The sequence below is a fragment of the Erythrolamprus reginae genome, chromosome 1 (genome assembly GCF_031021105.1).
Source record: "Erythrolamprus reginae isolate rEryReg1 chromosome 1, rEryReg1.hap1, whole genome shotgun sequence".
In the NCBI taxonomy this organism is placed as follows: domain Eukaryota; kingdom Metazoa; phylum Chordata; class Lepidosauria; order Squamata; family Dipsadidae; genus Erythrolamprus; species Erythrolamprus reginae.
The window spans coordinates 127,890,551-127,917,738 of record NC_091950.1 but is presented as its reverse complement, the minus strand read 5'-3'; the positions used below and the strand labels follow the sequence as shown (position 1 = coordinate 127,917,738).

The window sequence follows — 27,188 nt, the reverse complement described above, 5'->3', positions numbered from 1 at the left end:
CCCAGAATTCCTGAGCCAATCATGCTAGCTCAGGAATTCTGGGAGTTGAGGTCTACATGTCATAGAAGAGCCATCTTTGCCTACCCCTGCTCTAGAACAACCTTAGTAGCATCTACTCACAGTGGTGGGATTCAAAACAAATTTACTAGCAGTTCTGTGGGTGTGGCTTTGTGGGGGTGGTATGGCTTTATGGGCGTGGCAGGGATAGAATCAAGTAAGATCTCCATTCTCTCCCCCCTCTAGGAGAAGAATACTGCAAAATCTCCATTTCCTCCTGATCAGCTGGGACTTGAGAGACAGAGAATAGATAGGGGCAGAGTCAGAGGTGGTATTTACCGGTTCACTGAACTACTGAAAATTCCCACTATCCGTTCTCCAGAATTGGTCAGAACCTGCTGAAACCCACCTCTGATCTACTGGGATAAAAAGAATTTTGATCAGGCAAGACTCTAAATGTGAAAATTAAAGTCAGGAAATATACTGGGCACCACATCACATTTTAAGATTTCATCAAGTTTTATAACAAAGGTCGGTAAAAAAAATTACTGAGTCCCACAATCACATTAATCAATTAATACATCTCACTACTTTTTTTTAAACAAATACAATTGCAGATTTTGATAAAATTTGTCATGATTACACAATTCAGTTTTTAGAACAAAATATTAGGAATAGGAAGCAGTTGTGGTTTGAGCTCAACTGGTTTTGAGAAAAAATAAATAACTGCAGTAGCAACCTTAAGAACAGCCTTGGAAACTTCCCAAAACAGATGTATGTATCCAAATCAGTGTTTTTCAGCCTTGGCACCTTTAAGATGTGTGGACTTCAACTCCCACAATTCCATAGCCAGCATGCTAAAAATACGTAGTTGTGGAATTCTGGGAGTTGAAGTCTACGCATCTTAAAGGTGCCAAGGCTGAGAAATACTGATTTCAATGACTAATACAGTTGTATTCACAAACAACCTAATTATAAACTACAGAAATCATAGAATGTAGTTTGTAGCACACCGGAACATCTTGACTGTCTTACATTTGTATCATGTCAGTTATTACATCGAAACTAGTAGTTTTGACAATTGCTCCTCTATACAGGTCACCAACCTGGGCACCTAAAGGAAACCTGTATTTAATTGTTACTTAAGCAACAGCTCCTACAATATGACATATTTTCTAGTGAGAGGACTATTTCATGATGGTACCTAGGCTGAGATATATGCTCTTCCAAAAGTCTGCTTGGCATCTATTTAAAAAGTCAAAGGGGGATCTTTTTTTTTTTTTTTGCCCTGAGTTTTAATATGTACTTTAAGCCATGATGACTATTATGCTTCATTTGTATAAATTCTACCCTCAGAGATTATATTTTAATTGATCTATTCTTTTAACAAATCCATTTGGGAACGACAATACTATATGATGCATGGTATTCATAAATCATAGTTAGTGGAATCATAAATCATAGTTAGTTACATAATGTCATACCGTATATACTCGAGTATAAGCCGAGTTTTTCAGCCCCAAAAATGGGCTGAAAAACCCGACCTCGGCTTATACTCGGGTCACCACAAGAGGGCGCCGGGTCACCACAAGAGGGCGCACCGCGGGAGCCCGGCAGACATTGCTGGCTTGGGCGGGTGTGGGAAAGGGCAATGTGCGGCGGCAAAGGGCGCTCCAACTGAAGCGGCTGTGGCAAGAGTGGGGCAGTTGCCTCCTCTCTCCGGCTCTAGCAAAGATGCCAGCCAACTGCAAGAGGGGAAAAGACGATGGGAAGCCGGTGAGGTGGGGTGGGGGGACTCATGAAGCAGGAATCCCCCCCCCCCGACCTCACCAGCTTCGCATCGTCTTTTCCCCTTTAGCATGCCGTCGGAGCAGTTGGCTGGCAACTTTGCTGGTGCCGGGGAAAGGAGGCAACTCACCCTTCCCACAGCCGCTTCACTCGGAGCCCCCTTTTACTTCCCTCTTGCTCCTGTCGTCGTCTTGCAGCTGCCTTCCCTACTTCGGGTCCAGCAAAGTTGCCAGCCAACTGCTCCGACGGCGTGCGAGAGGGGAAAAGACGATGCGAAGCTGGTGAGGTCGGGGGAGGGAGACTCATGAAGCAGGAATCCCCCCCCGACCTCACTGGCTTCCCCTCGCCTTTTTCCCCTCGCACGCCATCGGGGCAGTCGCGGGGAAGAAGAGAGAGAGGGTGCCTGCGTGCACCCTTTCTCTCCCCCCCCCTCCACCTAACCGGCTTCCCCTCGCCTTTTTCCCCTCGCGCGCCATCGGGGCAGTCGCGGGGGAGAAGAGAGAGAGGGTGCCTGCGTGCACCCTTTCTCTCTCCCCCCCTCCACCTAACCGGCTTCCCCTCGCACGCCATCGGGGCAGTCGCGGGGGAGAAGAGAGAGAGGGTGCCTGCGTGCACCCTTTCTCTCTCCCCCCCTCCACCTAACCGGCTTCCCCTCGCCTTTTTCCCCTCGCGCGCCATCGGGGCAGTCGCGGGGGAGAAGAGAGAGAGGGTGCCTGCGTGCACCCTTTCTCTCTCCCCCCCTCCACCTAACCGGCTTCCCCTCGCACGCCATCGGGGCAGTCGCGGGGGAGAAGAGAGAGAGGGTGCCTGCGTGCACCCTTTCTCTCTCCCCCCCTCCACCTAACCGGCTTCCCCTCGCCTTTTTCCCCTCGCGCGCCATCGGGGCAGTCGCGGGGGAGAAGAGAGAGAGGGTGCCTGCGTGCACCCTTTCTCTCTCCCCCCCTCCACCTCACCAGCTTCCCCTCGCCTTTTTCTCCTCGCACGCCATCGGGCCGGTCGGCTGGTGCCTTTGCTTGAGCCTGCGAGAGGAGGCAGTGGGAGGAGTGGGGCAATTGCCACCTCTCCCCAGCTCAAGCAAAGGCGCCTCCAAAGGCAGCGCACACAGAGAGAATGAGTGCGAGCCTGAATGAGAAGCGGCTGGCTACCTTCTTGTGTCCCCGTTTGGTTGCGTTTAAAACCCAGAGCTTGAAGTTCTCCCTGAGTTGAGAGGAGAGGAAAACGTACCATTTGGCAGCTGATTGATTCGCACTTGCACGGGCTGGGTGAGGAGAACCCTACATAGCCTTAGGTGGCTGGGAAAGTGAGGGGGAGCCAAGGGAACAAAAAAAGGATCGAGAATCAGCTTTGGAAGAAGGTGTGTGTGTGTGTGAGCGCCTGTCCACCCTGCAAAGAATGCCAGCTACTTCTTTTTCCCTCGCTGAAACCGGGAGGGGTTTTTTTCTCCTTGCTCCCTCTGTGTGTGTATTTGTCAACAAATAAACCCTATCGGAGTTGGCAGGAAGCCCTAGAGCGGCGTGGGGGTGGGCTTGTGAATGAAAGGGAAGCCAAGGCAACAAAGAAAAAGGGGAAGGATGAATTTTGGAGAGCGAGTGTGTGTGTGTGTGTGTTTGTTTGTGTGCTTGCCTGCCCCCTCCCCCCCCCCCTGAAAAATGCCAGTTACCTCTTTGAAGGAGGTGTAGCCAAAGTGCCTCCTTTCCCCCTGGCTTAAACCAGCAGGGTTTTGGGTTTTTTTACTCCTCACTCCCTTAACCTGTGTATTTGCCAACAGGTTTTAACTATTCCTCTCTCTCTCTGAGTTTCCCTTAGTTGGATTAAAAAGACCTCCTGCTGTCCAATTCTCCTCCCCCTCTTTTGAAAAGATTTAAACTGTTTAAAAAATGGTATCTTGTGGTAGTTGCTGTCCTTGCTTGGATAGGATTTAATAATGTGTAATGAGGCAAGAGCTAGACAGGAATTTCTTAAGTGTGTTTGTGGATCTTTAAAAGTTGCCTTTTATAAAGTGGGTTTGAGAGCATATCTATCTATCTATCAATCAATCAATCTATCTATCTCTCTATTTATCTATCTATCATTCTATCTGTCTGTCTGTCTGTCTATCTTTCTATCTATCTATCATTCTATCTATCATTCTATCTATCTATCTATCATTCTATCTATCTATCTATCTATCTATCTATCTATCTATCTATCTATCTATCTATCTATCTATCTATCTGGTTTTCTATGCTGATAACCTCGCAGCTAATGCTGAAGCTGTTTGGACATACAGATTTATTTATTTATTTAATTGGATTTGTATGCTGCCCCTCTCCAAGGACTCAGGGCGGCTCACAGCATATATAAAAACAGAACAATAATGTAAATCCAATTAATGATGAGAAGGAATCTAGTTAGGTTTTAGCATTGTTGCTGATTGAGCTACTTTTTTACTTTTTAATTTGTTAATATTGTTAATTTGTTTACCCTCTTTTAAATTTACAGAGCTAGTTTACTGGTTTTCTTTAAAATAAATATTCTAAAACATGTCTCAATTAATGTAATTTTATTGGTTTCCATTTTTATAAGTTACCAGTAGCCACTGCATTTTCTAACCTCGGCTTATACTCGGGTCAATAAGTTTTCCCAGTTTTTGTGGCAAAAATTGGTGCCTCGGCTTATACTCGGGTCGGCTTATACTCGAGTATATACGGTAGTTAGCTGCCGTAAGTATACTGAATAAAAAGAGCTGAGCCAAAACTTGCTTCAGTTCTTTTTATTCAGTATACTCACAGCAGCTAACTATGACATTATGTAACTTTCCTGCTTAAAGTTCAACCTTATTTTACATTGTCTAAGTCAGTGTTTCCCAACCTTGGCGTCTTGAAGATACCTAGACTTCAACTCCCAGAATTCCCCAGCCAGCATTTGCTGGCTGGGGAATTCTGGGAGTTGAAGTCCAAATATATTCAAGTTGCCAAGGTTAGGAGACACTGGTCTAAGTTATAACTGTCATATAACATAAGTATTAACTAGCTTGAATCTCATTAGGGATATATTTTGACTACACCTTTTCTATAGAATGCAAGTGATCAAGTTAAAAAAAATAGTATTTTAGGCATAATTAGGACTTTTAATTGTTTGGATTTTAATTGACTTTTAATTGTTTGGATTTTCAAATGTAGCTTTTAGAGTAGGATTTTATATTGTCGATTTTGTATTTTTTTTAATGCTGTAAGCCGCCCTGAGTCTCCTGGAGAAGGGCGGCCTAGAAATCCAATAAATGAATGAATGAATGAATGAGTCTTCAGAGAAGGGCGGCATAATAATAATAATAATAATAATAATAATAATAATAATAATAATAATAATAATAATGTATCTCCATTCCCATTTCTATTTATAAAACTTAAATCTGCTGTTGATGGTATATTTTGCTGATCACAACAGTAATATGTTTGAGGGGTCCTTCTCTCTAAGTCTACTTATTTTCTTGTAGAAATTCCATTACCCTAACTAGATAACATCATCAGTGCTAGACTGGTTGGGGTAATGAAATGTCTGCAAGAAAACAAGCAAGTCCAGAAAGCACCAAGGACCCCCCTCATTTCAACCCTGAACTTCAAATATTAGTAACAGTTTGGCAATGTCAAGGATAAACATAAGCACATATCATGGGCCTTCTTAGGGTTTCTCCTTCCTGTCTTCTTTTAAGAGTAAACTGGTATGAAACTGTCCTATATGAGTAGACCTAAAGTGTTTTTTCGCCTTTAACATAAGGAAGTCAAGGAAAACAATCAATGTAATCAACTGACTTTCTTTGTGTCAGATGATGATAAAGAAAATGAACAATCAGCCCATATCCAGATTCAACCCAAGTTAATCAGTCAAACTCAGAGAGGGTCCACAACTTGGGAGACCTCCTTGATCCACAGCTGAGGTTAGAACAACATCTCTCAGCTGTGGCGAGGGGGACATTTGCACAGATCCACCTGGTGCAGCCATTGCGACCCTATCTGGACAGGGAGTTTCTTCTCATAGTCACTCACACCCTCATCACCTCACATCTCAATTACTGCAATCCTCTCTACATGGGGCTACCTTTCAAGAACGTTTGGAGACTGCAGCTAGGCCAAAACGCAGCCCTACGAGCAGCCATGGGCCTACAGAGGTGTACCCATGTATCACCATCACTCTGTGAGCTGCATTGGCAACTAATTGGTCTCCAAAGTGTTGGTGATTACCTTATAAAGCCCTACATGGCTTAGGACCAGATTTCTTACGGGACCATCTCCTGCCTCGTGTATCCCATCAGCCGATCAGATCCCACAGAGTCCCGTCAGCCCTATCAGCCAAGCAATGTCGCCTGGCAGGGCCAAGGGGAAGGGCCTTCTCTGTGGTGGCTCCAGTCCTTTGGGACCAACTCCCCCCAGAGATTCACACTGCCCCCACCCTCCCGGCCTTCCGAAAGGTTTTAAAAACACACCTCTTCCGGTAGGCCTGAGGCCGTTGAGTGCTGATACTTTGCTCCGGCCAAATACTATGACTTTGATGAGATGAATGTTGGTTGAATGGTTTTAAAAGTTTTGGATTTTTAAGAGTAGGTTTTAATTGTTTGGATTTTCAAATGTAGCTTTTAGAGTAGGATTTTATATTGTCGATTTTGTATTTTTTTTAATGCTGTAAGCCGCCCTGAGTCTCCTGGAGAAGGGCGGCCTAGAAATCCAATAAATGAATGAACGAACGAACGAACGAACGAACGAACAAACAAACAAACAAACAAACAAACAAACAAACAAACTGGCCATGGCTGTTCTAAAGAAAATGAGAGAATATACATTTAGTACATATACTACAGACATACAGTACATGCACATTCCTACACATTTGTGCTGGTTAATATGCTTCAGCTGCCTCTGGCTACTAAAGGCAAGACCTCATATAATTCAAAGTGGCCCAATGATTCTTGACAGATGCTTTAAACCAGTGGTCCTCAACCTTTCTAATGCCACGACCCCTTAATACAGTTCCTCATGTTGTGGTGACCCCCAACCATAAGTCTAGCGCCAATTCTCCCAACAGAGCTTTAAGCGGATTGGCAGGAAGGTCAGAGGGACACTCCCACTGTGAATGCCTGATTGGTCGGATTGTAAAACTATGTTTGAAGACGCCAGAATAGAAGCTTTGATTTCTAACACCATGGGAAATTTGTCTTTTCCCATGAATTTAGGTGACCCCTGTGAAATAGTCATTTGACCCCCTAAGGGGTCCCGACCCCCAGGTTGAGAATCACTGCTTTAAACAAAAGTGATAAGCAAATAGCAAGCCATTAACTCCCTATGGTTACTTACTTGTCTGGAGTTTACAGGAGGTATGCTTTTCAAAGCTGCCATCATAGATTGCTTCTATGTGCCTGAACCAACGGACAACATGGAAATAATGCTGATCCACGGGAGGGCCCGAAAACTGCCTGAACACTTCCACATCTGCATGTGAAAATGTGAAGCCCTGGATATAACTACGGGTGCTGAGATACTCATTCAGAGCCTTCAGCCTTTGTTCCTCTTCACTAATGCTCAGAATATCAGTGTAGTCAGAAGCTGCAAAGATAGAGGCAAACAGCAAGCGGTCAGATCTCACTGCTTGAAAGTATCCAGAAATAAAGCATCACTCTACATGAAAAGCAGGAAGAAAAAAAGCAGGAAATGGGGAAAAAAGGGCCGGAGATCTTTAGCTTTCGAAGTAGCCATTAACAACAATAGCACTTAGACTTATATGCCGCTTCATATTGCTTTACAGCATTCTCTTAGTGGTGTACAGAGTCAGCATATTGGCCCCAACAATCTGGGCCTTTATTTTACCAATCTTTGAAGGATGAAAAGCTGAGTCAATCTTGAACAGTCAGGATCCGAACTCCTGGCAGTGGGAATGCAGCTTGCAATACTGCATTCTAGAGACTCTGTCATCACACCTCTTTAAGTTAGTCACCTCTTGGTCACCTCTAGGCAACCTCTAGGCCAGGGGTCGACAAAGTTGTTCAGAATCTAGGAGCCAGCCAAAAAATTTAGGAGCCAGAATTTTTTTTAAGCAAACTTGGTTTTTTGCCGAGTCTCCACCTGACATCGCTTTCACCCCCTCTGTCTCCTCCTTCCTCTCTCATCTCTTTCCTTCCTCTCCCTCCCTTTCTCTCTTTCCTTTCTCTCCCTTTCTGTCTATCCTTTCTATCTCTCACCCCTTCTCCCTCTTTCATTCCCTTTCTCTCCCTCCCTTTCTCTCTCATTCCTTTCTCTCCCTCTTTCCTTCCTATCTCTCTTTCTTTTTCTCCCTCCTTCATATCTTCTTTCTCTCCCCCTTCCTCCCTCTTTCCTTTCTACTTCTTACTCTTTCTTTCTCTCCCTCCTTCATTCAATTTTCTCTCCCTCCCTTTCTCTCCCTTTCTCTCTCTTTCCTTTCTCTCCCTCCCTTTCTCTTCCTTTTTCTCTATCCTTTCTACTTCTTACTCTTTCTTTCTCTCCCTCCTTCATTCAATTTTCTCTCCCCCCCCTTCCTCCCTCTTTCCTTTCTCCCCCTCCCTCTCTCTTCCTTTTTCTCTATCCTTTCTGCTTCTTACTCTTTCTTTCTCTCCCTCCTTCATTCAATTTTCTCTCCCTCCCTTACTCTCTCTTTCCTTTCTCTCCCTCCCTTGTTCTCCCCTGGGGCTGCCTGTGCCTGCCCTGCACCACCCAACACGGACGGACAGCCCCCGGTCGTCGGTTCGTCGCCCCCCACCCCCCCACGGAGGGAGATCAGGCTGGCGAGGGCGGTAGAACTACGTCACCAGCCACTGGAGGGAGATCGGGCTGGCGGGGGCGGCGAATCCACCTCCCCAGCCGCGCGGAGGGAAATCCGGTAGGCGGGCGGGTGGCCGCGGCTCCCTGCGCGCCCCTGGAAAAGCGTACAGGGAACGGTGCCCGGGGCCGCTTTAGCCGCCCCCCCCCCCGCCATCTCCCCGCGACTGCCTGTGCCGCTGCAGCCGCGGCCCCCCCCCCCGCTCCCACCGCCAGGAGTATAAATCCTTCGCTCCCACCGCCAGTGCCCTCCCGCCGGGCAACCAAAGGACACTTGCCGTGCCGGTGCCTCCGACCTTCAGCAGGGCGGGCGCTGCCGTGCCGGTGCCTCCGACCTCCCGGTTCCTGCTCGATGCCGCGGTTTCTGGCACTATCCTGCTGGGCCCCAAAGAAGGAAGGCGGGAAAAAGGCGCGAAGAATGGAGGTCTCCTTCCTGCCTGCCTTCTTTGGGACCCAGCAGGAGAGCGCCAGAAACCGCGGCATCGGGCAGGAGCGGAGAGGTCAGAGGCACCGCAGCGCCCTTCTAGGCGCCAGACAACATTTTCTAGGCGCCACTGGCGACCAGGCGCCTGGGTTTGTCGAACCTTGCTCTAGGCAACCAAGAAGGAAAACTAGATGAAATCAAGTTAATCTCTCCTTTAAGGAAGCAATGTGTGTGGATCAACAAGCTAGTAACTTCAGATTTCTAGTACAGTGGTACCTCTACTTACGAACTGAATTCGTTCCGTGACCAGGTTCTTAAGTAGAAAAGTTGGCAAGAAGCAGCAATTTTTTCCCATAGGGATCAATATAAAAGCAAATAATGCATGTGATTGGGGAAACCAAAGGGAGGGTGGAGGACCTGTTTCCTCCCAGGAGATTCCTAGAGAGGCTCCACGGAGGCTTCTCCCTGCCCTGTTTCCTCCCAGGAGATTCCTACAGAGGCATCACAGAGGTTTCTTCCTGCCTTTTCCAGCCCCGTTTCCTCCCAGGAGATTCCTAGAGAGGCCCCATGGAGGCTTCTCCCCGCCTTTTCTGGCCCTGTTTCCTCCCACAAAATTCCTAGAGGCCCCACGGAGGCTTCTCCCTGCCTTTTCTGTTTACAGTTTCAGAGGCTCAGGTTTGTAAATGGAAAATGGTTCTTGAAAAGAGGCAAAAAAATCTTGAACACCCAGTTCTTATCTTGAAAAGTTCATAAGTAGAGGCGTTCTTAGGTAGAAGTACCACTGTACAGTATGCGTCAACTGAATTATGTGTGAATAATCATGGTTTTGCATGAAGATGTGTTTCAAAGAAACAATATAAAAAATTAAGATATGTCTGCTACTGTACTGTATATTAAAAGATTAGGGGGAAATTATGGATTTAATTCCTAATTGGACTCACTGCTAGACATCTAAAGGCTTGAAAGAAAACATCTAAAGAAATTTTACTACCTTTATAAAAATATTGAACATGAATACCTAATCACCATGCAAGACTTCTTTACAATAAGCAACATTATGCAAAACCCGGGAAAGGAGTAAGAAATACTAGACCTGGGAAAGTGAGGAATGGGTTTAAAAAATAATTTAAAAAAAAAGTTTACCTGGTTTTGGGAATTCTGCAGTGTTTCTGAGGGCTGGAGAAAGGCAAAAAATGGCCCATTTTTCACCCAGGGTTTGTTTTTTTTTTTTCAAAAATGGGATCTGGGAAGTCTGTAGTGCTCCTAGGGGCTGGGGGGAAGGTAAAAACACCCCAATTTTTGAAAAAAATGGCCCGTTTTCACCCATTTTTCCACAAAAATGGGGGTGTTTTTGCCTCCCCCCAGCCCCAGGAACACTCTGCAGGCCTCTCAAACTATCTGTGCAACCCATTTTTCATGAAAAGTGGGCCTATTTTTCACAAAAATGGAATGTGGGGCTGGGGCTTTGGAAGACTAAAAAATAGCTGTATTTGATGTATAAAGACGCACCAACATTTCCACCCTCTTTTGGAGGGGGTGCATCTTATATTCTAAACAATATGGTAAATAAATTTAATTCCACTCACATACTTTCAATTTTTGTAAACCATCCTTGTTTCCATGTCCAATCTTCCTTCCTATATTTACCCTGCAAAGTGTCCCTCAGTCAATCTCTTTATATGATCAAACTATTTCCGTGTACTTCCTTCATACTTGTTGCTCAGTTCTAAATTCAATTTAGTCCCTCAGCAGCCATTTTATTCTTCTCCCTCTTTTCTAATTGCACTCTTCCCCCCCCCCCCGCTGCTGCCATTTTACATTTATGTTTTAACATATCCAGTTCACATTTCCATATAAGTGTGCCATTTTTGCTTCTTTTGACATCCCTTCTTTTCTATCTACCGGCATTAAGTCTTAAAATTTCTCCATCCATTCTCCCTTTTGTAGTAAACATTCTACCAAAGTATACAGATTCAGCTTCTTGCTTTACATTTTCACTACTTTGTGTAATTTGCAATGTTTTATTTCATTTTTTTTCCTGTCACATACAGTATCTTTGTTCTTTAATGCATTTATTTTCAGACCCATGCCTCTCATTGTATTATGTAAAAATATATAGTCATTTACATTCACAGCCAAAGAGGCAGCCTCACTGCATACACAAATATCACACTTATTCATATTAGACTAAAAGGACACAACATACTGTTTTTTTATGCCTTGTTCAGAGCTGAATTATTTACTAAATATTCCACTTATTGTCACTCACATTTACTTCCAATCCTTCGGTACCCAGTTAAATGTGCTCAGACTGATTTTTTGATCTGAAATAATTAAATCTTCAAATGTCTTTAGAGAGGCTACATACAAGTACTCCTCGGGTTACAAGTATTTGTTTAGAGACTCTTCAAAGTTACAACAGCGCTGAATGAGATTTACAACCGTCTTCAAAGTTGTGGCCATCACACTGTCCCTGCAGTCAATCATTTATCACAATCTGGCAATCAGTTCGCAATTATGATGGTTGCAACCTATCACAGTCATAGGATTACCATTTGTAAACTCTCCCCGTTGGCTTCCAACATGCAAAGTCAATGGGGACGCCAGCAAAACCACAATTTGTTTCTGTACCCCACTACTTTTTCTTCCCAAAGAGCCTCTAGGGGGGATCTTGTGCTCCATAACACCTGCTGCACTACCAGTCTGCCTGCCTACAGCTCTCACAAAGTGGACTGTTTGCTCAGTTTTAGCGCCTCGCCTCTCATGAAGGCTTGCACCACAATGCTTACTTAACCCCGTTAAGAGGACTTGAGCGTTAATGTTGCGTTAATGTTGTTGGAGCAACATTTAATTTGACTTCTAGCCCAGTTCTATGCCTTGTGTGCTTATGCTATATATCCTGGCCCATTTGACTTCATGTGTAACCACTGACCTTGGTACCTAGTGACACTGGCGGTGCCAAGCTTGGAATCCAAACCTGTGCAGCAGAGGTGATTTCTGATGACCTGTTTGGAAGGTGGGTGCGGTGTGAGTCAACAAATACCACGTAGAATCCACAAGATTAGAAAACAATATCAATTCCTGGCAAGAAAATTAATCCAGAGGAGTGTAATGTTTAGATGGCTTCTCCCAGAAGGGATGATGATAACATGGAAAGAAAGAAAAGTCAAAATAAATACGGTAGAGGAAGCAAGACAAGTCTGTGAAGAAAATGACTTACTTTGTGAAAAACAAGTTAGTAAAGAAAGTGGGGGTAGAAAAGAATAATTGGAAACAACAAGCCAGGAGGAAGAAGAATCACTTGAAGAAATAGAAAGAGACTAAGGGTGGAAGGAAGGAGACAGGAACAGTGGGAGGAACAAAAGGAGAGAAATTTAAGAGAAACAAGGAATCGGAAATACTACCAACAATAAATGTCGGAAGATATAGGAATTATATCAATTAATGTAAATGGACTTAACAATCCTAATAAAAGAAGTTAATATTTACAAAATTAAAAAAATTAAAAATGGACATGATTGCTTTGCAAGAATTGCATATACGTAAACAAAATGTGGATCTACTAGAAGGTAAAAAATTAGGGACGCTATATGTATCTCTAGCCGATTTTTTAAAAAAAGGAGTAGCAATATATGTGAAAAAAACAATTAGCTCAAGAGAAATATCTAAAGATCAGGAGGGAAGAATTTTAATAATAGAATTGGAAAAGGATCAAAAGCCCCTAACATTAATAGTGATCTATGCACCCAATGAAAATCAAATTGAATTCTATAAAAAATTACATGAAAAAATTATCGAATTAGAATTACAGAATATAATTTTATTAGGAGATTTTAATGTGGTATCAGACAAGAAATTAGGTTACAAAGGGAATAGAAATATTATAAAAAAAGAAAAATCTCCCTAAAACTTTTTGGGAGATAGTTAAAGAACTGAATTAAAATTTAATTATCTCATGAAGGCTTCACCACAATGTTTACTTAACCCCACTAAGAGGACTTGAGCGTTAATGTTGCATTAATGTTGCTGGAGCAACATTTAATTTGACTTCTAGCCCAGTTCTATGCCTTGTGTGCTTCTATATATCCTGGCCTGTTCGACTCCATGGGTAACCACTGACCTTGGTTACCTAGTGACACTGGCTGTGCCAAGCTTGGAATCCAAACCTGTGCAGCAGAGGTGATTTCTGATGACCTGTTTGGAAGGTGGGGGCGGTGTGAGTAAACCCCTGTAGAAGTCTTGCCATTCAAGAGGAGAATGTCCAATCTCCTCTTCATTTGTCTGATTGTCCAAGCTCCATTCATTTGTCTGAAATTGCGTAGGGGCTCTTGCTGGGGGCAGGGGCAGTGAAGGGCTACCAAAATTCTTACTACCACACTGTGGGCATGGCTTATGCAGGATGGCCTGCATTTTCTTTCAACATCTTTTGGTGCAAATTGGGTGCTCTGGGGTGGAGCTCCATTTTCGCTACCCCACTGTATTCCCCCCGGTCAGGCAGTAGCCCACCCCTGGGGGGGTTTAATTTAATTTAATTTAATATAATTTAATTTATTAAATTTATAGCCATGAACCTCAGGGGCAGTGGTTAGAGTGCAATACTGCAAGCTACTTCTGCTGATCACCGACTGCCAGCAGTTTGACAGATCGAATCTCAGTAGGCTCAAGGTTGACTCAGCCTTCCATCCTTCCAAGGTCGGTTAAATGAGGACCTAGATTGTTGGGAACAATATGCTGACTCTCAGTAAACTGCTTAGAGAGGGCTGTAAAGTACTGTAAAGTGGTATGTAAGTCTAAGGTCCTTTCCAACTCTAGTAATCTAAATGTGTTGAGGGGGGAGCATAATACTCCACAGCATCCTCAGTTGGATTAAGAACAGGAAGTGCTGGGGTTGTTATTACTAAGCAATGCAGTCAGGTGACATCATGCCTTATGACGGCAATGCTTAATGATAGGAATTGATTACAGCTGTCATCAGAATCAAAAGGACTGCCCATACTTCTATAGAATTTGAATCCTCATACTATATATAGAGAGACAAAATGGGGGCATTAAAATATCACCCATCTATACCGCCAGGCATGGGGGAGTTGAGACACCTTTCCCCCAGGCTTTTTTTTAATATATATATATATATATAAACATTTAAATATATTAAAGGGTTAAATAAGGTCCAGGAGGAAAGTGTTTTTAATAGGAAAGTATACACAAGAACAAGGGGACACAATCTGAAGTTAGTTGGGGGAAAGATCAAGAGCAACATGAGAAAATATTATTTTACTGAAAGAGTAGTAGATCCTTGGAACAAACTTCCAGCAGACGTGGTAGATAAATCCACAGTAACTGAATTTAAACATGCCTGGGATAAACATATATCCATCCTAAGATAAAATACAGAAAATAGTATAAGGGCAGACTCGATGGGCCATGAGGTCTTTTTCTGCCGTCAGACTTCTATGTTTCTATGTTTCTATGTTTCTATGTTTCTATATTTTTATATATATATATATATATATATATATATATATATATATATATATATATATTTATTTATTTATGTATGTATGTTTGGGTATGTATATGTTGTTTGCTTTTTTAAATATGATAGGGTTTTATGTGCTTTTTAATATTAGATTTGTTTTCGCTGGAATATTGTTTTTATTATTGTTGTGAGCCGCCCTGAGTCTTCGGAGATAAATTGAATTGAATTGAATTGAATCACTCAGCCCAAGATCATTCGGTAGCATGGAATATCTACATCGCAAGATCTAGAAAAATGAGATTACGGCTATAATTAAAAGAATTGGGTGGTTCCAAAAAAAGAGGAGTAATTACTGTAGGTGACCCACAGGGCAGATGGTAGATAATGTTAATCTTCTTAATAACCAAAAGTCTTCTGGATGATACCTGTTCATCCTGTTATCATAGTTCTTCAAATTAATTTAATTAAAGCCGGGAAAGTTTATAAGTAGAAACATTTGAAGTTTATCTAAGGTGGGAGAGTGGAGTTTGTGCTAACGCAACCCTGTTAAAGAACAATTTCAGATTTCGAACGTCTCTTTCTTCCAAATCTTCTTCTAAATGCAGCTGAAAAAGTACTTGAGATCTACTCAGACATCCAGAACAAATCTGTTTGAAATTCTATAGAAGTTACAAATAATTTCAACCAATCAGTGCCTGCTGTCAACTTGAGCAGCATGGCGGCCTAGAGGTGAAAAAATGCTCACCTCCTACTTGGAAAGTTGAGAGTTCAATCCTAGGCAGCAGCAGATGTTTCCCGATCAGGAATTCAGGATGCAAAGAGAAAATATCTCTTGCAAACTCCAAGTAGGAGTCAGGAAGGGCACCCAGCCAGTAAATGCTCAGCTGCCCCAATTCCACCCCAAATAAAAGAATTACGGGGTGGTCAAAAGAGGAAAAAAAGTACTCAGCTCATCAATGCTTATTTACCATCCCAAAAACTGACTCAGCCTCTCGGATTTATGTCTAAACACACACCCCTGTTCCCACTTCACAAGTATACAAAACTAAATTGCTAATGTTCCCCTACATTTTCATCCCCCCCATGTTGACTAACATTTATTAATTTAAAAGGCCCAAGGCTTGCATGCTGGGCATTGCTGGCAGTTCAGCATTTGGCCTCATTATCTAATCCAGTGTTTCCCAACCTTGGCAACTTGAAGATATTTGGACTTCAACTCCCAGAATTCCCCAGCCAGCATTCGCTGGCTGGGGAATTCTGGAAGATGAAGTCCAAATATCTTCAAGTTGCCAAGGTTGGGAAACACTGATCTAATCAACCCAGCAAAACCACAGTACAATTGGTTTCCAGGTAATGCAATGCATAAACTTCTGAATTTGCTTGCATTCTTTCTCAAATGCATCCCTAAAGGCAAATGATAGCAGATGCATGCTGAATACTACAAAACAAAAAGAGCGAAGAACAAAGTGTGTGTAAAGACAAGAAACCAGTAAATAGTCTTTTTAAGATCTAGAATTCAGCAGCTACTGTGATGGCACTGACAATTTGTCGTTACACCTATCTTTTTCTTTCTACCTGTAACTACAGGAATATACTAATATCCAGATTTACTCTATCTCCCCCACTCTTTCACTTTATCTCCCCCAGGGCTATATTTGTAATAAATCTACCAAGGAAGTGTCTATCAGATTCAACTTTTTCTCCCACCTCCAAATAAAAAAATTAATGAGTGAAGAAGAGATGGTTCGCAACAACCAAAGAAACCAATAAAACCAAACTATAAAAGGCAAAGAAATAATTTCTTCCCAAATATTAAAATGAAATAAATTCCCCCCCTTCCTTTACATCTAGCATCCCTCATACTGTATAAAGGGTAAGAATTGTTGAAAGCATTATCAGTGCAAATTTAGTGCTTAAAGGCAAGGAAGACAAGAGATGGTTATAAAATCCCCCTCTCCTGGATTAATACTGTGTCATTCTTCAATGAAATTGGCTCAAAAAATAATGAGAGAAATCATGCTGGATATTTAATTGATGTGCCACTTGATTCCCAAGGACCCTGAGCACCTTAGAAGAAAAACTTTAACAGCAAGAAAACAAAAACTCAGTAAGAGAGACAAATACAAGAATAGAGGACAAAAGCCAAAAAGAAATGAGAGAAAGAAGTCCTTACAATCCAAGAGGGTTTCCTTCAACTTCAACAGGTCTTCAAGGCCCTTTGAAATATCAGCAAGATGGGTCCACCAGAACTTGAGGGGAAATCCCATCTTAAAGAAAAGGTGACGCTACAGAAAAGCTGTTGTTTTAGCATTAAAATTATTGTTTCAGTTTTCTCAATCATTTTCTGTTTTACACACACACACACACCCTCCAGGAAGAAGTAAACATTTCACTCCTCCCCCGACTCTCCGCTGGGACGACTGTTTGTAATATTCAGCACGTTTTCGCTAAAAAAACTCAAGGGGCTTATCAGCGTGATTGGGGTGTAATGTGTTTAACTGATGCCTTAATTTATTGGGCTTCATGCTGTCCGCTGCCAACATTTTTAGAAACAGAAAACATACCAGTCTTTCCTCGTCTCCCACAATAGTCACAGTGAAGCCGAGCGCTACATACGCTTCCTCATATTTCCTCCTCTTAGCTCTCGAGAGATTTACATTTGTCTCATCATCTCCGTCTCCCTCCTCCTTTCTTTTCATCCCTGTTAAATGTTTTTCCATGGTGTCTCTTTAGGATTTGTTATATGCACTTCATACCTCCTATTCTGTGATGTGTACAGTTCGGTGCAAAAAACCCCTATTCCCTGCAGCAAAAAAAAGCATGTTCCCCGAGGTCAGGCGTCCCCCTAGCATCGCTCCGTGCCCCCTCAGGGGTGCCCGTCTCACTATTTGAGAAACAATGGTTTACTTGAAGGGACCCAGAGTGCATCAACCTTGCTAGACAGAATTGGCCAGACAGATACTATGGGAGATAGGAGGTCACTCAAGTAACCAAGCCCAAAGGGCTTTATAGGTGACAACCAACAATTTGAATTGCACCTGAAGCAAACAGGCTAGCAGCACACAAAGCAAAAGTTTTATATGGGCATAGGGAGGCATACCCAACACTTCCCACTTTGTATACTGCAGTGCCTGGAACTTCTGGATAGTCTTCAAGGGGAGCTCCATATAGCATGCAGTAGTCAAGCCATGAGATGACCAGGGCATGAATGACTATCTGGAGGGCCTCTCAGTCTACGAAAAGGTATAACTGAGCCTTCTTATCCTCAGTTGCCACCTTTGATCGGAGCCTTTGAGCTTAGGAAGACTCAGAGTGTGCACCAGGGGTGAAATTCAATTTTTTTCCCTACCGGTTCTGTGGGCATGGCTTGGTGAGCGCGGCAGGGAAAGGAGACTGCAAAACCTCCATTTCCACTCAGCTGCGCCTTAACAAGCTCCCAAACTGTTCTGAACATTAATTCCTCGTGGGCGCTGAAAGCACTGGCCTTTAACCTGGCTGTTTCTCTGTGTACGTCTCATAGAAACGCCCAGTTGAATTCTGTTTCTGTCTGATGCTGCACTTTCCAGACTTACCCAAAGCACAGTGTTGCAAAACACACTCTCTCTCCCCCAGCATCAGAACGGGGGAGAAAAAACAGGTCACTGAGTGTGCATAAATGACATAAAGTTGGCCATGCCCACTCAGTCACATGACCATCAAACCATGCCCACAAAACAAACCACGCCCACAAAACCTGCATTTAAAACATTTAGAATCTATCCCTGGAAAGGGTTCATAAGTGAATCCTTATGTGATTAAATTAATTTATTATTAATAAAGCAAAAGTATTCAACATGATCTCTTGATATTAGTAATAGGATCTATGTACAGCCAGAAACATCATATATATTTGACACATCAGGGTCTTTCACAGCTCTCTTTGTGAATTATTTACATCTAGTTTTATATCTATTCCAGTGTGCTATCAGTTCAACTTTGCTAACACTATCATGCACAAAACATAGGCATTGCTGTTCTTAGAAAAAGGGATAACTCTAAATGAAATTATGCAAAAAGAGCACATTTCTAACTAAAGAGGAAAGCCAGGCAAATACTTGAAGCATAAATGATCTAGGTCTAGGATATCAACAATACTTGCAATTCTCAATCTGCTACCTAATAGTTTACTTGCATATATTTTATGGAATGCAAACTGATAGCTCCTTTCATTTTTAATTAATGCCCTGTACATTTTCTCTAAGGCTTAATTATATGTTTATAAAGAAATGGTTAGGTTTAAATGTAAGGGCATTAATACTATGTTTACTCGATTATCAAATAGTAATGCAAAGAGAAAACATTATTTAAACAAAACACCTGCAAATAGTTTCACGTATGTATCAAATCCTTAAGAATCAGTCCTGAAGACAATGTGTATTTACACTCTGGTAGGAGTGAGTAGCCCTGATTTTAAGTAACTTTGCTTAAAAAATTGGACTTTCAGTTGGTTGATTTTTGTTTGTGTCTGCTAAAATCCCCATTATTTTATTCACTGCCAATTGTTTACTCAGGTGACACTTCTCATCAATTGCAAGGTAAAACCTATGAAAACATACATATATTACCATCACGGCTTGTGAGAAGGTGTATGGTAGTCCATCATGGTAGGATCTGAATGGTAGTAATGTTGTTCTAAGAATATTGTAAATTGTGTTTGCCACATAAATTCAATAGTTAAATAGCTGCATTTAACCAACAAGCATACATGTCGCTGTAATATTAAATGTAGACTACTGTACATCTGTTTAGCTACATGTAACCACCAAACATACATGTCGCTGTAATATTAAATGTAGACTATATCTGTTTAATAAATGTCTATGTCAGAGAAGTAAACTGAAGCAATTTCATAATCTTAAGTATTTGCATAATCAATTGAGCAAGCTCTAGTTTGTAATATATCAAGCTGACTTTGTGACCTATTCTTAAAATTTAAGCATTTTCCAGATAAGAAACAAAAATCATCTCGAGGTTTGGGTTTTTTAGTATTTTTAGGACAGTCATCACCAAGGTGATATAAAAATGCATTTAGAATAATATATATAAGTTTGATCTTCATTTTTTTAAAAAAAAAACCAAGTACTCCTATCAAAAAGATTAAAAGATTTGGACTGCATAACCACAGAACCTGACTGCTCCTTGGATTTGTGAAACTTAACAGTTTGCAGCTATGACTTGGCTTCGTGGGCGGCTTCCAATCACTCTTTAACTAAACCTTAACCTTCAACTGTAGATAGATAAGGTTTGCTTTGGAGAATCCAGCGATAAAATAATGGCTATAAGCTTTTCTTTCTTTTTCTTTCCTTCTTTCTGTCTTTCTTTCTGCTTCTTTCTTTCTGCATGATTATTCTTAATAAGGGTTTTAAATATTGCTTTTAATATTGGATTTGTATATTGTATTGTTTGTTGTGAGCCGCTCCAAGTCCTCGGAGAGGGGCGGCACACAAATCTAATAAATTATTGTTGTTGTTGTTGTTGTTGTTGTTATTCCTTCCTTCCTTCCTTCCTTTCTTTCTCCCCCTCTCTCTCTTTCCTGTCTGTCTGTCTGTCTGTCTGTCTATCATCTATCTATCTATCTATCTATCTATCTATCCATCCATCCATCCATCAATCCATCCTTATATGCCGCCCCACTCCCAGAGGACTCTGGGCGGCTCACAGCCAAATACAATAAAATGCGATATAAAACCCCCTAAAAACAGTGCAAAACGATTCAAAACCCGCAATCGACAATCAAAACAGCTAAAAAACCCAAAACCAACCCACGCATTTTAGGTTTCCCAAAAGCAATCTCGTCGGCTACCGACTTTCGCTTTACTCCACGGGAGGATTATGACGCCTTTAACCACGACTTCGCCTCGAAGGAAACGAAAACAAAAGTAAAGGGACCCTCTCCCCAGTCCCCACCCACCCCAAAAAATCTTGTTTAAAAATCAGTGTCAGCACAATTGCTTGGCTTGCAATGGCAACCCCGTGATAAATCCATTTTGGGGGTGCGGAGGACACGTTAAAAAAAAGGGAAGAAGAAGCAGCAGCTATCTTTTAAAACCGAGTTAGAATCATCACAAATTGAAGTTTCCCTCTCTGGAATCAACAGATATAGTAGCCCCTACTACTCGCTGCCCATTCGCAGCACCACGTTTACCTGCAGCCCATACAATATATAATATGCTGGCTTCTAATGGTGAGGGGGCATAAATTGTAGCGCCGAACCACTTGAGCAAACGCCGTCAAGGCCGGCTTCAGTCTTTATAGTCTCCAGGTCTCCATTGGAATCCCGGGAGGTTTCATTCTTTTATTTAGAAAAAGGGGAAGGCAAATGTTGGGAGCTTACCGGCAGCTGCCATTCTTCCTCCTCCTCCTCCGTCTCTCGCCAGACGCTGCTCGCCGCCCGACAAGCTGATGCAACCGAGCCCGTTTCCGGGAGCAAGGGCTCCACCTCCGAGCGTCACTTCTGGTGGGCATCGCAAGGTAACCTGGCGATGCATTTGTCAAACAAGTACTGTATAGTATTATAGTACATATTAACATAACAACGTAACATAACATAAGTAGAACGTATTAATAGAAAGGATAATAAGACAATAGGACAAGGACATTAGGCAGAAAAAATGCACTTATGCACGCCCCTTTTTTATTTTATTTTATTTTAATTTGTCATACAAATATAGTATTGTAGTACGTTAATATAAGTATAAAGTAGAGATAGAAAAGATAAAAACACATTAGGACAGGAACGGTAGGCAGAAAAGTGCGCTTATGCACGCCCTTTACAGACCTCATTTATGTATGTATGTATGTATGTATTTCATTTCATTTCATTTTTATTTGTCATACAAATATAGTATTGTATTGTACATTTAACATGATATAAGTATAAAGTAGAGATAGAAAAGATAAAAACACATTAGGACAGGAACGGTAGGCAGAAAAGTGCGCTTATGCCCGCCCTTTAAAGACCTCATTTATGTATGTATGTATGTATGTATGTATGTATGTATGTATGTATGTATGTATGTATGTATTTTATTTCATTTCATTTTTATTTGTCATACAAATATAGTATTGTATTGTACATTTAACATGATATAAGTATAAAGTAGAGATAGAAAAGATAAAAACACATTAGGACAGGAACGGTAGGCAGAAAAGTGCGCTTATGCACGCCCCTTACAGACCTCATTTATGTATGTATGTATGTATGTATGTATATATGTATGTATGTATGTATGTATGTATGTATATACATATTTATTTTATTTCATTTTATTTTATTTTATTTTTATTTGTCATACAAATATAGTATTGTATTGTAGTACATTTAACATGATATAAGTATAAAGTAGAGATAGAAAAGATAAAAACACATTAGGACAGGAACGGTAGGCAGAAAAGTGCGCTTATGCACGCCCCTTACAGACCTCTTAGAAAAGGGGAGAGGTCTATTGTAGATAATGTAAGGTTGAAGATTTTGGGATTGGGGGAAGAAACAACAGAGTCCGGTAGTGAATTCCAGGCGTTGACCACTCTATTGCTGAAATCGTATTTTCTGCAGTCTAGTTTGGAGCGATTTACATTTAGTTGTATCTATTGCATGCTCTTGTGTTGTTGTTGTTAAAGGTGAAGTAGTCACCAACAGGGAGTACATTGTGATGTATGATTTTGTGAACAACAGTTAAATCAGTTCGGAGGCTGCGTAGCTGTAAACATAATAATTGAAGTCTGGAGGAGTAAAGTAATTTGTTGCGTGAGGAGGAGTGGAGGACTCTTCTTGTAAAGTATTTCTGGACTCCTTCAATTGTATTAATGTCTGTTATGCAGTGTGGATTCCATACAGGTGAGCTGTATTCAATAATATATATTGCTCAAAAAATAAATAAAGGGAACACTCAAAAAACACATCCTAGATCTGAATGAATGAAATATTCTCATTGAATACTTTGTTCTGCACAAAGTTGAATGTGCTGAAAATGAAAATTGATTGTCAATCAGTGTTGCTTCCTAAGTGGACGGTTTGATTTCACAGAAGTTTGATTGACTTGGAGTTATATTGTGTTGTTTTAAGTGTTCTCTTTTTTTTTTTTAGCAGTGTATAAACAATTGCAATAATATGTGCGGAGGGGCACAGAAAGAGAAAGTGGGGTTCAGTACACAGTAGGTAGATATGACACTGATTGCAAGGCAGGCGTTTTTCTAGGATTATAAACTGAAAGAAATGGATTCACCCTTCTAGGCGCAAATTGCCTGGATTTGTTAGCTTTTCACAAAATCTTGTTTTGCCTTAGTCTTTTAATCGGCTAATTGTTTTCACTATTGTCCTATTTAGGATTGCTGGAACAACCTGGATTTTAAAAGACATTTGCTTTATATTTTGTATTTCAAATTCAATTGATATTCCTTTATTTTAATTTTATTTATTTGTTTATTTGTCGAACAATTATAGGATGGCAATTTGTGTAAATAAAACATTAGAAAAAGTAATGATAAAAAGTAATGATAGAAGACAATAGAACAGTAGGACAAGGACGGAAGGCATAATGGTGCGCTTATGCACACCCCTTAGAGACCTCTTAGAAAGGGGGAGAGGTCAATTGTAGACAATCTAAGATTAAAGGCTTTGGGGTTTAGGGAAGAAACCAGAGTCTGGTAGTACATTCCAGATGTTGATTACTCTACTTGTGTTCTTGATTTCATTTTTATTTTTATCCACATTCAACATACAACTTCATATACCTTCAATACATCTTAGTGTACGTATGTCATTATTCAAATACAATTAACTAGATCAAGTTCCAGGTTTGCTTTCCACTTCCCTCTTTCTATCTCAGGCGACTATTCTGTCTCTACTACCTACTTTCTTACTCCTTCTACCTCCTTCTACTGCCATTCCCTTCTCCCTACTCCTCCTTTCTACGCTTTCCCTGCTCTTCCCTTCCCTTCCTTCCTACTTCTCATACACCCTCTAAATCAGTGGTTCTCAACCCAGGGGTTAGGAGCGCTTTGGGGGTCGAATGACTGTTTCCCAGTGGTCGCCCACGTCCATGGGAAAAGATAAATTTCCCATGGTGTTAGGAACTAAAGCTTCTATTCTGACGCCTTGGAACATATTTTTACAATCTGACCAATCAGATATTTACAGTGGGGGTGTCCCTCTGACCTTCCTGCCAATCAGCTTAAAGATCTGTTGGGAGAATTGGCGCTAGATTTATGGTTGGGGGTCACCACAACATGAGGAACTATATTAAGGGGCCGCGGCATTAGAAAGGTTGAGAATACTGCTCTAAATCCTTCCCTAAGTGGATAGTTCTATTATTATTACATAACAGAGTAAAAACTCTTTTGGAGTAGTTACCTTTTGCAATTGACTAATGGTGAGTTATTATATTATTAAAATTAATTCAGATATCTAGTATCTGAGGAAATGAAGTCTGTAGACTTTCTCTTCAAAGATGAACTTATTTTCCAATAAATAAGATTTTTTTTTCTTAAATAACTTTTTATGATCATATACGTACCTTAATTTATCAGGGTTTCATAAATAAAGACAGCCTGGATGTCTGTTTATCAGTATTTACTATTTTTTGACTGAACCATCAACCAATTTCAGTCTGTCTCTAGGCAAATCATAATACAGCAATATAAAAATAACAATATGTGATAAATAGATGGCAAATCTCATCAATAATATATATGTACACTGTCTGGGGCTACAAGTACGGAAGCCCCAAACATGGGAGAAAAAACCTGCTTTTAGGTACAAGAAATTTATTATTTTATGCTTTTCTGTGTAATACTTTAAATTTTCTTCCACATAATTTTTACATTTGCAATTTATTACATTTTAAGCTTACCTGGCGTGCTGTTCTGACTTTAAAGGAAATTGTTGGGATTCAGCTATATTTACAGGGACCTTCTCAACCACAGCAAAAATTAAAATACCACCTCTGCTGACCTAGGTAATAAAGTTTCTTAAGATATAATCTGAAACCTGCAAAAATATTAAATCTGTGTTTTCTTTGTTAATATTTTGCAGGCTTCAGATTATATTCATTTATCCAGATTTAATATTTTGCAGGTTTCAGATTATATTCATTTATCCAGTCTTAATATAATTGTGGTAGCAAAAACATTTCATTAAAAAACATTCATTAATCAAGTATTATAGACTTGGCTGACACACTAAACCATACGTTAGCTATACAAGCAGCACACTAGACTAGAATGTGGCTGACTAGTTTGTTTCCATGTGTTGTGAGAACATAGTCAAAGCCATTTAAATCTGCAACCAGTTTTACCACACCTGGAACTCCGTGTTGATATACTCCCTCTGCCTTTCGAAATCCATACTGATGTATCGCACTTTAATTTTGTTATGATGAGTAAGAGCAAGAAATATTAAGCCTAAAAAATTGAAGGTGTGTGATTAGTAGAAGAATGTTAAAACTAATTCACCGTAGCACCATTTATTGTATTTTTCCTATCCTTAGAAACCATCCTTACTCCTTTCCCAGCTTTGTTTCAGGGTCTCATCAGTTCCATCAAGCTCAGCTTCCTTTATCATCCCCTTTATGATCCATATGCTCAAACAACTCAGTACTGTATATGTATTTTAGAATATTGGTCAATCACCTTTGTATTCAGCCTATAGTCATTCGGCACCTATTCATTTCCAACTCCCATTGTTTTACAGACACATATTTACTTAATTTCTTTCCTCTAACTTAATGTTTTTCCTCATTCAAATATGTTTGTTTATTGCCTAAAATACGAAGATCAATACAAAAGAAAATACAAAATAAAAAGATTATCAAATATCCAACACTAACAACAAAAAGAAAAACCACGTGTACAACTCTCCCCCCCATCCCAAATATGACATATATCTTACATTAAATATTAAAAAATCCCTGATAGAATGCTGAAACATACATCAAAACTACACTTTCCTTTCATAATGAGTTTTACAAATAGTAGTAGTAGTAGTAGTAGTAATGATAATAATAATAATAATAATAATAATAATAATAATAATAATAATAATAATTTATTAGATTTGTATGCCGCCCCTCTCCGAAGACTCGGGGCTGCTCACAACAATAAACAATGCAGAACAAATCCAATAATTAACACTAAAGCTAAAAACCCATTGTCATTTAAAAACAATCAATACTACCCAATCTTAAACATAAATCTTACTAGCCAAAAGGTGATACATCAATTACCCCATGCCTGGTGACATAGATAGGTCTTCAGAGTATTGCGGAAGGTGAGGAGGATAGGAGCAGTTTGAATCTCCAGAGGGATTTGATTCCAGAGGGCCGGGGCTGCCACAGAGAAGGCTCTTCCCCTGGGTCCCGCCAGATGACATTGTTTAGTCAACGGGACCCAGAGAAGGCCAACTCTGTGGGACCTAATCAGCCGCTGGGATTCGTGCGGCAGAAGACGGTCCCATAAGTATTCTGGTCCAATGCCAGATTTGCAACCACAATTGAGGCCAAAAATTCTGTTGCTGCGCAAGCCCATTGCTAAATGATTTTTTTTCTCCCATTTTACCACCTTTCTTGCCAGGTGAATCATTGCAACCAGGTTGCTAAGTGAATCTGTCTTCCTTATTGTTTGTCAAAAGGTCACAAAAGATGACCACATGACTCCAGGTCACTACAACCATCTTCAATATGAATCACTTGCCGAGCATCTGAATTTTCATCATATAACCAACGGATGCTGCAAGTGAAAAATGGTCATAGATCCCTTTTTTCAGTACCGTTACATTTTTGAATAGTCACTAATTGAATTGCTGTAGGTCAAGAACTGCCTGTATTCAGTGCAAGTTTTTTTTCTTATCACCTATCAATTCTTATTCAGGGACCGCCTTCTGCCGCACGAATCCCAGAGACCGGTTAGGTCCCACAGAGTGGGCCTTCTCCGGGTCCCGTCAACAAAACAATGTTGTTTGGCGGGGCCCAGGGGAAGAGCCTTCTCTGTGGCGGCCCCGGCCCTCTGGAACCAACTCCCCCCCAGAGATTAGAATTGCTCCCACCCTCCTTGCCTTTCGTAAGCTCCTTAAAACCCACCTCTGCCGTCAGGCATGGGGGAACTGAGATACTCTTTCCCCTAGGCCTTTACAATTTATGCATGGTATGTTTGTTTGTAGGGATGTTTGGTTTTACAAATAAGGGTTTTTTAGCTGGTTTAGTATTGGATTTACATGCTGTTTTGTACTACTGTTGTTAGCCGCCCCGAGTCTACGGAGAGGGGCGGCATACAAATCCAATAAATAATAATAATAATAATAATAATAATAATAATAATAATAATAATAATAATAATTTTCTGCAAGCATTTAGGATAGTTTTCAATAGTGTGCAGAGTATTAGTAGGCATAATAATGTATTCTGCTGAAAGAACATCTGTCAGTGTTACGATACAAATGGACCCAAATAATATCCCATATATGATATACAGTAATATTCTAAAACTTTCCATATTGCATTTTTTTGTAATTGGTATAATTTTTTCCCAAAATTAAGAGTAATAAAAACTAACAAGTGTATGGCGCTTAGTGTATAAGAATGAAATTGTGTCCTAGTAGTAAATGTAATAGATGACAAGATTTACACTAAGCAATAATCTGGTTTGTTTTCACAGCAGCGTAAGA

The 27,188-nt window shown here is 40.8% G+C and overlaps 1 protein-coding gene across 3 annotated transcripts in view; it reads right to left on the bottom strand.

Annotated features, from left to right (window-relative positions):
* Positions 1–20,983, bottom strand: part of CARS1 (cysteinyl-tRNA synthetase 1) — a 61,281-nt gene extending 40,298 nt beyond the window's left edge. Inside the window, exons 1-2 of one of the 3 annotated variants that reach the window (XM_070764605.1) lie at positions 20,865–20,983; positions 7,113–7,361 (exon numbers count right to left, since the gene is read on the bottom strand). In XM_070764605.1, the coding sequence (XP_070620706.1) occupies positions 7,113–7,361; positions 20,865–20,877 (262 nt within the window). In that variant the 5' untranslated portion in view covers positions 20,878–20,983. Of the gene's footprint in view, positions 1–7,112; positions 7,362–11,944; positions 12,136–20,864 lie in introns of those variants that run through there. The other 2 variants (XM_070764621.1, XM_070764613.1) reach the window with 2 other exon arrangements.
* Between the last annotated feature and the right edge of the window lie 6,205 nt (positions 20,984–27,188).